Source organism: Globicephala melas, chromosome 12 (genome assembly GCF_963455315.2).
Source record: "Globicephala melas chromosome 12, mGloMel1.2, whole genome shotgun sequence".
Classification (NCBI taxonomy): Eukaryota; Metazoa; Chordata; class Mammalia; order Artiodactyla; family Delphinidae; genus Globicephala; species Globicephala melas.
This window is the reverse complement of record NC_083325.1, coordinates 1,493,015-1,505,760: the sequence shown is the minus strand read 5'-3', so window position 1 is coordinate 1,505,760 and position 12,746 is coordinate 1,493,015. Positions and strand designations below refer to the sequence as shown.

The window sequence follows — 12,746 nt, the reverse complement described above, 5'->3', positions numbered from 1 at the left end:
GATTTCTAGGAGCCTCTTGATGTTTCTCATCTACTCTTTTCTCCCGGCCTGGTCGCTGCTTTGTTGCCATTTTGGGGGCATTTCAGGGAAGAGAAAGAAGACCGCGTTCCTCCAGTCTGCCATGTTAACCCGTCTGCACTCCTTACACCAGCTTCTGAAGAGTGAAATAAGGCGGCTGGAGAGGAACCAGGCGCGAGAGCAGTCGGCCGCCAACCTGGAATACCTGAAGAACGTGCTGCTGCAGTTCATCCTCCTGAAGCCGGGTAGCGAGCGGGCGCGGCTGCTGCCCGTCGTGGACACGATGCTGCAGCTCAGCCCCGAGGAGAAGGCCAGGCTGGCCGCCGCCGCCCAAGGTGCGCGTGCCTGGGACGCAGACCAGAGCTTTGAAACTTTGTCCATTGGACGCGCTCTGCCGTGTGTGTCCCCGTGAGTAGGGTTGAAAAGCTGGCTCTAACGTTTTAGGGCAGCTGTGGTGTGTTTGCGTCATTTTCACACAGCAGGCAACAGTGCAGTGTCCAGTTTGATCTTCCAGTTCTTTGAAATTGGATTTGTGATCCTAGCGTTGAATTCTGCCCACGAACACAGTTCCCTTTTGTGTCGTACTTTTTATCATGTGGTAGACGTCCTCACCCCCCGGCAGTCATTCGCCACAGGGTCGTGGGAGAGAAGTGTCCCCAGTGGGGCTGCCGAGGCCCAGGACCGTGCGTGGAGCGTACATTCCTACCCGCATCTCAGACCTTCCGCTAGAAAGCTCTCCTTACACACGAAGTGCATTGTGGAGAATTTCCAGCGGGGCGAACTTGTTGCTGAGAAGGCCGTTGTGGGCCTGTTTACTCCTTCGAAGGAAGTGAGGCAACGTGTCTCCTTTCTCTGGTTGCTCTTAAGAGTCTTCTCTCTTCTTCTCTGGGGCAGTTTCACTTTTATGTGAACAGGGGAAAACGTCCAGCCTAGAAAGCGCCACCCTGGCCCCTACACGAGCAGCGTGCAGGGGGCACTGCTGGGCGGGGAATGCTGGCACTCTGCCAGCCGTGCATGCGTTAACGCGCCTGCTCCCTGCGTGTCAGGTCCCAGCAGGTTCACAGACTGCGTGTGTCTTTCCTACTTGACGTATGACTTGTGATCAGGCAGCTTTGCTCCCCAAGGAGGTGAGTCACACAGCATTTTTCTGTGCAGAATCAGGACCTCAGCCCCCTGCCTGACAAGACTGGGCCTTGCTTCTGTGCATGTGTGCTCCCAGCTGGCCACAGCTCACAGGGCTGTGTGTTGTTGCTTAGTATGCCTTCACGGATTGTCTGAGACAGACAGGAAATGCTACAAGTGTAAGGACAGACAGGTTTGTAGCATGAAAATGCGGTGTGAGAAGATTAACACTTTTGTTTTGCTCCCCACAGGTGAGGAGGAAAATGCTTCCCGTTCCTCCGGCTGGGCGTCCTATCTGCACAGCTGGTCTGGACTTCGATAGACTGATGGGAAAAGCATTATTTATTAACCAAATAGAATCCATTCGGCAAAAAAGTTTCATGTATATGGCTGTCGTTCTTTTGTCCAGAAGCATGTGTACGTAAGTCACATCTCCGTGTGTGTGTCCATACGTGTGTCTGGTGGGTTTAAAAGGCTCGGCCCGCGGTGAACTGCAGCAGGTGGAGTGTGGGAGGGGCCGCGGCCCAGGGACCCTGGCCCTCCCGCTGCCACCAGACCCAGGGGCCACGAGGCCACCCCACTCCCTCCTCCGGACCCTCAGGCCACGTGTGTCGGGGCCGCACTGTGAATTCTGAAGTTAAATTAGATTTCAGTCCTGTACCAGCTGGGATTTAGGCTTTTAAAATAATCTTTGAAGACCATTTATCGCAAGGTCAGACTTGCAGGTAGGTTGTTATTAGTGACAAATCATGAGAGAAAATTTGTGAGTTGGAGTGTGAAGGAAAATGCTTTATCAGTAACGCTGACGTCTTTATGATGGGAACGTAAAGTGAATGTGCTGCCGTTCGTTACGAGACTAAGTTAAAATGTGATTCATTTCGTTATTTCCTTTCAAATGAGCTGTTCTTTTTTCTCTGAAGTGTATTACCTCAAAACCTGTTCTGGGATCGGATCAGAAGCCCTGGTCGCCACGTTCCCGCGGTGGGGAGACGGTGGGGGGGCGGTGCCCAGGGCCCTGCCCAGGCTCCTGCTGTGCATCAGCTGCTTCCGCGCCAGGAGTCTGGCGGACCGGGGCCGCCTCCCCAGGTGACCATTCACCGGGGCGCCGGCTTGCAGCTCCGCCTGCTCCCGGCCCCAGCGGACAGGTTGCTGCGTGCTGCATGGGGCCCTGGGAGATCGCACAGCCCCGAGAGCAGCTCTAGGTGCAGGTCACCTGCCTGGGCGCCTCTGAATATTCCATGGAGCCCATCAAACACGTGTCCTTAGCTCATAAACGTGAGAATGCTAGTTGCAGTATTTCTTTGTGGAAAAATCGCCTCACAGTGTGCTCTGGGAAGCTCTCTCAGCTTCCAGTTCATACTCCGGTGTTCAGTCTCAGCTGGTGAACTGACTTTGTACTTTGGTGACTGGGAACTTTGGTTTCCAATTTAATTTAACTGAAACTTGCTGCTGACATGTTGAGTTTGTTCTTTAAACAAAAATCTCAATGTCTGTCTTTCCTCCTGTTTTAGAACAACAGACCTACTAGTGAATGTATTAATGAAATGCATCTATTGCAGAGCTGACTTTAAAAGTTTGAGTTTAGTTTTTTCCTTTATGAGCTGTGAATATGAGTATGCCAGCAGTGTGCGCTATAACTGTCACAGTATTTAAATAGATTTCACTGTCTCTGCAAGTCCAGGCCTCTTTGAAGTCTGTAAAAACTTGTTTTGAAATATAGTCTCTACCTATGGACATAATAACAAAATGCCTTTTTGCAAGATAAAAAATGTATTACTTTGATTACAAAAGGGGTATCCTTCCCTAGTTTCAGCAATGAGAGGAAATGTACTGATTATTGTAATATTTCTATTAAACATGTTGCACTGTTAGGCCTGCTCATCTTCTATTAGCCGAGGTCTCCTGGGCATTTTGAGTTGCTTTATGAAATGAATCTTGGGTTCCTTCTCTGCTGTCTTTACCAGTTGGGACCTCGGACCCTGGGTGCTTGGAGGAACGCAGGTCGCCCTTCGGGTCCGTGGTGCCTGCCGCATCTGACACCTACCTTCCAGCTGAAACTCAGGCCACCTTGGCCTTTCCGTGGGCACCTCTCAAGTTCCGGCCTCTGTGGTGTGAGGCTTTCTTGTACAGCGAACTCTGCTTATGCTCCAGTCAGCGTAAGTGGAGAATTACATTCCTTTAGGCAGAAGTGGACTACTCACTAGCAGTGCCGTGTCCTTTACCCATTAGCCAATGATGAATCTAAGAGTTCCCATGAAGATACAACAACGTTGCTGTTCGGTAAGCAGAGCACACAAAGATGCTCACGTGTGGTTAAATAGGAACGTGGTGGTGGCACTCGGTGCAAGACTGTTGTGTTTTGATTTGGTGTCTGAAAATCAACTGTGGCTTCGGCATAAGCCAGGGGGACAACCTGTTACAGCTTTGCGGTGTCTTTGGGCTGATTTTCACCCATGAGTGTTAAAAAGCATTTGGTTGTTTATGTATTTGGTTATATAGAGAAGGGAATGTTTTTCACCTGCATTCAAAATGTGATTACATGGGAAAAGAATCAAGTTCTGACATTCAAGTTGTTACCGTTTAAAAAAATAGAAAGGCTCCTGTGAGTCGAACGCTGAATATGGTGAGGAAACGGGATTTCAGGTTCAGGAATGCAGGTGACCACCTGGTTTCCTTGGAGGATGGGCCCACCCCCACCCACCTCTCCAGAGTCTGCCCTCGCCCCTCCTCTCTGAGGACGGTCACCGCCCCTTCCCCACACACCCCATACAGATGCAGGGAGGCCCGGCCTTAGTCACCTGGACCAGGTGCAGGGCCCTACCCGAGCCAGACCACCTAGATTCTCTCAGGGTGAGGACTTGGGACCAAGAGTCAAGTCAGCATGTCTGTGCGCCCGGAATCGGGACGTGTAAACGCAGGGGCTCCGGGTGCCCAGAAGGAGCGGGGAAAGCCCCACGCAAAGAGGCCAGTAAGCTGGCGCGCAGGCATCACAGAGACCCGGGGCAAGGGTTCAGGGCCTTCGATTAACAGCATGGAGTGAGCTCGTGCTGTTAAAGTTCAAACAGAAAAGAAAGTTGAACAGAAAGAAGCAGACACTCTAATCTAGGAAGCTCAGGATTTAATGGTCTCTGGTCTCTGAAAATAAAAGAAATAGAAATTTTCAAAGAAATATTGCAAGAAAGCTTTGCACAACTAAAAGAGAAGTTCACAGTAAAGGGCTGATCAGAGATCCGGTAGAGACCGTCCGGACTTCCGACGGGTCGGCTTCAGAGTTTTTGACTTGTTGATGGTGCGAAGGAATACCTATTCAGTAGAAACCGTACTTGGAATTTTGAATTTGGCTCTTTTCCCCCAGGCTGGCGATACGTGGTCCGGCCCCTGCCGTGCTGCTGGGCAGTGGGGCCGTGGCTCCAAGTCACCCCGCGACCAGAGGGTGAACAGTCGGTACACTGACAACCATTCTGCTTTCACTTTCAGTAGAGAATTCAACAAGTTACGTGAGATAGTAAACACTCTGTTATAAAACAGGCTTCGTGTTAGATGATTTTGCCCAACTTCAGGCTATCGTGAGTGTTCTGAGCACGTTTAAGGCGGGCTGGGCTACAACGCTTGTGGGGTCAGGTGTACTAAACGCATTTTCCACTTTCAGTGGGTTTAGTGGGACATAGCCCCATGGTAAGTGGAGGAAGATCTGTACATGACTGAAACAAGAATATCGATGTAAATTTTTAGGAAAAAAAGAGGCTCCTAAAAGGTTTCCAGAGAGAAAAAAAACAAGTCACATACGCAGGACACAGGAGGGAAAGGGGAGCTGCATCAGACCTCTCGACAGCAGCACTGTACACCTCAAGGCACTGGAGAAATTCCTTCAAAATTCTGAGGAAACATGATTTCCAGCCTGGAATTCTGTAAACACAAGCTCTCAGTTAAATGGAAAGAGAAAGACATTTTCAGATCCTTAGGAACTGAAAAAAAAAAAAAAATTACTTCCCATGTCCTTTCTAAGGAACCTTTGAGAGAACCTGCTCCAGAGGGAGAAGAACATGTAAAACCGCAGCCGCCGAGCAGAGACTCGACGCGGGAGAGCACTGAGCCGGGTCCCCGGGGGGTGGCTGGGCAGTGGCCAAGAGGCTGAGGACGGTAAACAAGGCTCCAAACGCGGGTTCTCCTAGGAAAAAAGAAGTGGAACTAATAGATTATTTGATACAGCTAATGTGTAAAATTTTATTGAAAGATGTTGGAACTAATAAGGATCTATCGTATAGCGCAGGGAACTCTTACTCAATACTCTGTAATGGCCTGTATGGGAAAAGAATCTAAAAAAGAGTAGATGTATGTGTATGTATAACTGAGTCACTTTGCTGTACAGCAGAAACTAATGCAACATTGTAAATCATCTATACTCCAATTAAAAAAAAAACACAATTTTACTGAAAAAAAAATATGTTGGAAATGGAAACGTGAACACTGACAACATATTTGATATTAAGGAAATATTTTTTGCTTTTTTAGTTTTGATAATGTTTATGTTTAAAAAATTCTTTTAAAAACATGCTGAAATATTTATTGAAGTCACATTTGATCTAAATTAATATGGGAGGAGGGAAAAGTGGGTGAGAGTGTAAATGAAAGAGGATAACAATAAATTCATGGTTTTCCATGACAAACATGTTCATTTTATGCATTCTTTTCCCACACACCTGAAGCACACAGTTTTCTCTTTTTTACATAATTTGTACGTTGTGTTTTTTAAAAATATTGAGATATAATTTACCCACCATAAAACTCACTGTGTAGAGTGTACAGCTGAATGGCTTCAGTGTAGTCACAGGATTGTGAAACCATCCCCAATTTTCATCATTCCAGAAAGAAACTCCCTACCCGTTGTTAGCCTCTCCCCCACTAACCCATCCCACCCTTGGCAACCACTGATCTGCCTTCTGTCTGTAGATTTGCCTATTTGTATAATTCCTGTTACATTGCAACTAACTCATTCCTAATTTCCCAATAAAAGTAATAACCTCATGAGATTAAATGAAATGATGCAGTCAGAGGCTGACTCAGCACAGTGTCTGGGACATAGGACACATACAATAAATGTTAGATGTTTTTATTTTCCACTTGCAATGTATAATTACAAACTAGTTTCAGCACACTCTTGTCACTGTCATTACCAAGAAGATTAACATTAATGTTATCCAGTGAAACCATTGTTTGTGGCTATAAATCTTTTCTGAGGGATGTACTAAATTCTAAATGCAAAAATTAAATATTTTTAAAATTAATATCAGTGACATTTAGGTCATTTCTGTTACTGCTTTCTTAATTAGCAAAAGCAATTTAAAATGTAGTTTATCCAAGATATTGCGATTTCTGCTAGCTGTGTTTCTTGTATCTTTTTTGGTAACTTAGAAGAAAGCAAGTGTTTGGGTTTTGTTTGGCTTTTGGTCAACTTTAAATGTTATGCTGTTTCTTAACTTGTTGCTGGCTAGATACAGGGTACGCTTTCCTGGGGGGCCCTTGAGGACTGGCCATGCCTTCTCGCTCCTTTTCTTACCCCAGTAGATTACCAGAAGGCCACACTCCCTGGAGAACACTTCTGTTTTAACTTCAGTCTTTACTCTTAGTAACTTCCCCGAGGAAATGGATCTGTGCGTGAAGCCTGGTCTGCCTGGCTTCAGAGTACCTACATTATCCCGTGATGTATTTTCCAGTTGCTTTGTCTGAGCATAGGTATAAATGTGACTCACTGCACAGGGTGGGAGGGGTAGTGGTGCATTAAGTCTAGTGGCGCAAAGATGGAAGAAAACCAAAGACACCACAGACTTTCAGTGAAAGGGATTCTTTTTAAAATTAAGAAAATTTATGAACATGAAAAACAGTCAGTAAACAGACCTTGTGCCCATACTGTACCGGGTTCCAGAAAGAGTCACCCTTTGCTAAGAGCACTGCTTGGTATTCACAACTGATTTCTTTCGATATCTTGTTTGTACACAAAAGCATGATTTTTATTACTTATAACCAAAGTAGAGGCTAGAATTCAGACCTGTTCTGAGCAATGTAACAGATAGTTTATATTATTTATTTTAGCACAGTTTAAGATTATAGGATACAGTTCCCAAAGAGTGAAATACCATTTTTCACGAAGTATGGATCTGTAGTGTCTAGAACAATGTATCAGTATACCTGTTACACTAAGCATAATTAGGAACTGTCTACATTTTATGGTATAGAGTGATCTCATTGTAAGCTGAAAACTCATGTTAACCACCAGACGGTGTGCAATGTCTAATTCTTATGATTCATTCTGAGTTTCTGACTGAGATCACTTTCTCTGGCCTTGTGCGTTTCTCCTGGGACCCATAAAATAGGCAGCTAACTGAATTTCATGACTGCACTGTTTCTGCTTCCTTTCCTGGAAAAGGAGGAATCATTCGGATCAGCTTTCAAACTGCCTTATATATGACGACTTTGAAATACTTCAGAATGAACTCCTTTGTTCTCGAACGTCTGTGTCTAACACAGTAGCCACTGTTCACATGTGGACATTGAAAGACTGAAATGTAGTTATTCCAGACTGAGGTATACTGTAAGTATAAAGTACACAGGAGATTTTTTTTTTTGTTTTTTTTTGCGGTACGCGGGCCTCTCACTGTCGTGGCCTCTCCCATTGCGGAGCACAGGCTCCGGACGCGCAGGCTCAGCGGCCATGGCTCACGGGCCCAGCCGCTCCACGGCATGTGGGATCCTCCCGGACCAGGGCACGAACCCGTGTCCCCTGCATCGGCAGGCGGACTCTCAACCCCTGCGCCACCAGGGAAGCCCCACATGAGATTTTAAAGGCATACGAAAAATAACTTGTTTCTTTGAGAAAAGTAGTAAAATGGACACAACTCTGGCAGGTTGACCAAGAGAAGCAGAGAGATGACACAAATAACTTTATTAATAAACAGGGGACACATAATAGATAAAGTAGAATTTTAAAAGATATGAGAATAATATAAATAACTATGTTAACAATTGTGAAACTTTAGAAATGAAATAAAACAATTTCTTTAAAATTTAAATTTACTCTGTATTACTGTGTACGATGATTGTGTAGAATTTAAAAGCTTGACTAACCCTGTAACTACAATAGAAATGGAAACGGTGTTTAAAACCTTCTCAAGAAGAAAACACGAAGTCCAAGGGCATTTGCAGTCACGTCCCACCAAATTTTCAAGTAACAACCCAATTTCATACAGATTTATTCAGACAATAAAAAGGAAATATTCTCCAACTTACTCTATAAGGCCAGCATAAACCCTGATACCACAGATAAGATATAATTGGAACATTGCAAGCCATTTCATAGTGAATATAGCTACAAAAATTCTAAGCAAAATTTGATGAACAAATCAAATCCAACTGTGTATAGAAGAAGATCATACCTCATGACTAGGTGGGGTGGATCCTCAGTATGCAAGGGTGTTTTCATATTAGAAAATACATTAATATATCTTACTACATTTACAGACGAAAAGAGAAAAGGCATTTGATCAAATTCGGCACACATTGATATAAATTCTTAGTTAAAAATAGGAAAGAGTATCCATGAAAAATGAAGAGCAAACGTCATCCTAACCGGACACTTAGAATCATTCATTTTAAAATAAGGAAAAATAGGGCTTCCCTGGTGGCGCAGTGGTTGAGGGTCCGCCTTCCGATGCAGGGGACACGGGTTCATGCCCCTGTCCGGGAGGATCCCACATGCGACGGAGCGGCTGCACCCATGAACCATGGTCGCTGAGCCTGCACGTCCGGAACCTGTGCTCCGCAACGGGAGAGGCCACAACAGTGAGAGGCCCGCGTACCGCAAAAAATAAAATAAGGAAAAATAACGTGGCACTCACTAGGATTACCTTTACTTAACGTGGCACTGACATCCCTGGATAGTGAAGTAAAATGAGAAATTCCAGACATACAGTGGAAAAGAAGTAAAACATTATTTTTAGCTGATAAGACTGCTTACATTAAAAACAAAAAAAACCCTGCAGATAAAGTATTAGAAAACTTAGGAGGGTTTGGCAAGTTGGCTGGCTATAAGATTAATATATTTAAAAGGTCAGTTTTGTCTTTATTATGCTATTAGCAAACAACTGAAATACTTAAAGAGAAGACACCATTGTAAATCAGAGAATACCAAATACCTAGGAATAAATACAACAAAAGGTATGGAACACCCCTAGACAGAAAGTCACAAAACTTATTAGAATATATTTTTAAACAGTTAAATAAATGGAGAGATGCATCATATTCATGAGTAGAAAGACTCAAATCATAAAGATGTCAGTCCTTCCCTAATTAATCTATAAATTCAGAGCAATTTCAACCAAAATGTAATAGGATTTTTTTTTTTTTTTTTTCCGGCTGCGTGGCACACAGGGTCTTAGTTCCCCAACCAGGGATTGAACCCATGCCCCCTGCAGTGGGAACTCAGAGTCTTAACCAGGAATTAGTTAGACTGGACCGCCAGGGAATTTTCTGCAATAGGATTTTTTTTTTTTTTTTTTTTTTTGCGGTACGCGGGCCTCTCACTGTTGTGGCCTCTCCCGTTGCGGAGCACAGGCTCCGGACGTGCAGGCCGAGCGGCCATGGCTCACGGGCCTAGCTGCTCTGCGGCATGTGGGATCTTCCCAGACCGGGGCATGAACCCGCGTCCCCTGCATCGGCAGGCGGACTTTCAACCACTGCGCCACCAGGGAAGCCCTGCAATAGGATTTTTTATGGGACTTGATAAAATGATTGTAAACTGTATGTATTAAGAGGAACAGGCAACAGCCAGGGCACTTCTGAAAAGCAAAACCAAGGACATGGGACTTGCCCCATCAAATATTGCAATTATACAAAACCATGGTAACTAAGGCAGTACATGGATACAGTGTGGGTACAAGACAGACTGACCAATGGACTAGAATAGTGAGCCAGGCCAGACCCACATGTACGTGCAACTCTGCTATTTCACACAACACATAAAATCAACTCAGAATGTGGTCCATACACACAATAGAATATTATTCAGCCTTAAAAAGGCAGGAAATTCCGGGGACTTCCCTGGTGGTCCAGTGGTTAAGACTCCACGCTTCCAATGCAGGGGGCATGGGTTTGATCCCCGGTCAGGGAGCTAGGATCCTACATCCATGCAGCACAGCCAAAAATTTTTTTTACTTTTAAAAATTAAAAAAAGAAGGAATGCAATTTTGACACAGCCTACAATATGGGTGAACCTTGAGGACCTTGTGGTGAGTGCAATAAGCCAGACACACAAGGACAAATCCTGTATGATCCCACTCATTTGAGCTCCCTAGGGTTGTCAGAGACAGAGAGTGGGGTGGTGGGGGCCAGGGGCGGCAGGACGGGAGTCGTTGTTGGATGGAGACGGAGTTTCCATGGGGGAAGATGAAAAGAGTCAGGAGACGGACGCTGCAGATGCTGTGCAACAGTGAGAATGTACTTGACACGAGTGAACTGTACACTTGAAAATGGCTGAGATGGTAAACCTTCTGTTAAGTGTATTTTATCACAACTAAAATTTAAAAACAACCCTAGATTGATTAAGGATTAAATGTCAACAACAGAACTTTACAACTCTTAGAATATAGAGAGGGATACCTTTTAAAACTTAGGGTGGAGAAGATTTCTTGAAAAAGATGCCTGAGACATTAACTATTAAAGAAAAAACTGATAAATTGGATTGTAGTAAGGTTGGGTTTTTTTGTTTGTTAGAAACACTTTAAAGAAAGTGAAAAGACAATTATAAACTGGGAGAAGATATTCACCATAAACGTAACTGATAAAAGCACAATATCATGAACAAAAAGATCTCTTTCAAATCAATGAGAAAAGCACACACACGCACACGCACACACAACAAAAACTTAGGCAAAAGATGAGCAGAGTCATCATAAGAGATGAGTCCCATACTGCCCACAAGTACATGAGGAAATAGACAATCTCATTATTGACTGGGGAATTTTTTTTATAAAGGATTTTTTTAAATTTATTTATTTTTGGCTGCGTTGGGTCTTCATTGCTGCGCGGGCTTTCTCTAGTTGCGGCGAGCAGGGGCTACTCTTTGTTGCAGTGTGCAGGCTTCTCACTGCAGTGGCTTCTCTTGTTGCAGAGCGCAGGCTCTAGGTGTGTGGGCTTCGGTAGTTGTGGCATGCAGGCTCAGGAGTTGTGGCATGTGGGCTCAGTAGTTGTAGCTCGCGGGCTCTAGAGCGCAGGCTCAGTAGTTGTGGCACATGGGCTTAGCTGCTCCGCGGCATGTGGGATCTTCCCGGATCAGGGCTCGGACCCTTGTCCCCTGCATTGGCAGGCGGATTCTTAACCACCGCGCCACCAGGGAAGTGCCTGATTGCAGAACTGAAATATCATTTTATCCCCATTTCATTGGCAAAAGGAAAAAGTGACACCAAGTGTCGGGGAGGATGTTTGCCTTCGAGATCTCAGTAGTTTGGAACAAACACTTTAAAAAGTGGCTTGGCCTTATCTTCTACTCACTCCAAGATAAATATTTAAGAGAGATTGCAGCATATATACAACAGTAAACATTCAGAATGTTCATAGGAGAACACTTCACAATCGTAAGCACCTAGAATAACCCCAGAGCCCAGCAACAGTGGAATTAATTAATTGTGATATATTCACACAGTGGTCAAACAAATTAACTACAGCAACATGGAACAATATCAATGAATCTTAGCAACATAATGTTAACTGATAAAAAATAAGTTCTAGGGGCTTCCCTGGTGGCACAGTGGTTGAGAATCTGCCTGCCAATGCAGGGAACACGGGTTCGAGCCCTGGTCTGGGAAGATCCCACATGCCGCGGAGCAACTAGGCCCGTGAGCCCCATCTACTGAGCCTGTGCGTCTGGAGCCTGTGCTCCGCAACAAGAGAGGCCACGATAGTGAGAGGCCCGCGCACCGCGATGAAGAGTGGCCCGTGCTTGCCGCAACTGGAGAAAGCCCTCGCACAGAAATGAAGACCCAACACAGCCAAAAATAAATAATAATTAAAAATGACTATCTGCTTATTAAAAAATGCAAATTGTTAAATAAAAAGTTCTAATAGATTTTACATAGTGTATTTTCTGTATAAAGTTAAACCAAACTAAAATTTTAGTTGCTTGTTTGCAGATATGTGCGTGTATGTTCAAGAATTCATATAGATTGAATAAAACTATATAAAAAGAAAAGCAAGGAGACGGTAAACAAGAAATTCAGGATGAGAGCTGCCTTGGATGGAGCGAGGGAAGAGGATGGTCCCAGCGGGTAACCATGTATTTATGTAAATTATTATGAAGGACCTAGCCTTTCTTTAAGTGGTGTTTTCGTGGGTTCTTACTACATTATTAAAAATAATCAACTGTGTAACAAAACGATGAACTGAAAGTGAGCCATTAATGGACCAAGGATGAAAGTGTGTCAGGAACTAAGCGTTATGATCAACCAGTTCCATGTCCCTAAAGTTTAAAACTTGAAAAATACAAGCAGTGTAAAGGTAACCCGAGGAAGCCGTTATTAACATTGTGGTTCATTCTTTGCCGTGTTTTCCTCCATGAG

At 44.5% G+C, this 12,746-nt stretch overlaps 1 protein-coding gene across 2 annotated transcripts in view; it reads left to right on the top strand.

Annotated features, from left to right (window-relative positions):
* GCC2 (GRIP and coiled-coil domain containing 2) overlaps positions 1-6,425 on the top strand; it is a 41,648-nt gene extending 35,223 nt beyond the window's left edge. For both annotated transcript variants that reach the window (XM_060309763.1, XM_030845068.3), the window contains 2 exons: positions 152-353; positions 1,392-6,425. In XM_060309763.1, the coding sequence (XP_060165746.1) occupies positions 152-353; positions 1,392-1,462 (273 nt within the window). In that variant the 3' untranslated portion in view covers positions 1,463-6,425. The remainder of the gene's footprint in view (positions 1-151; positions 354-1,391) is intronic.
* The last annotated feature ends 6,321 nt before the right edge of the window (positions 6,426-12,746 follow it).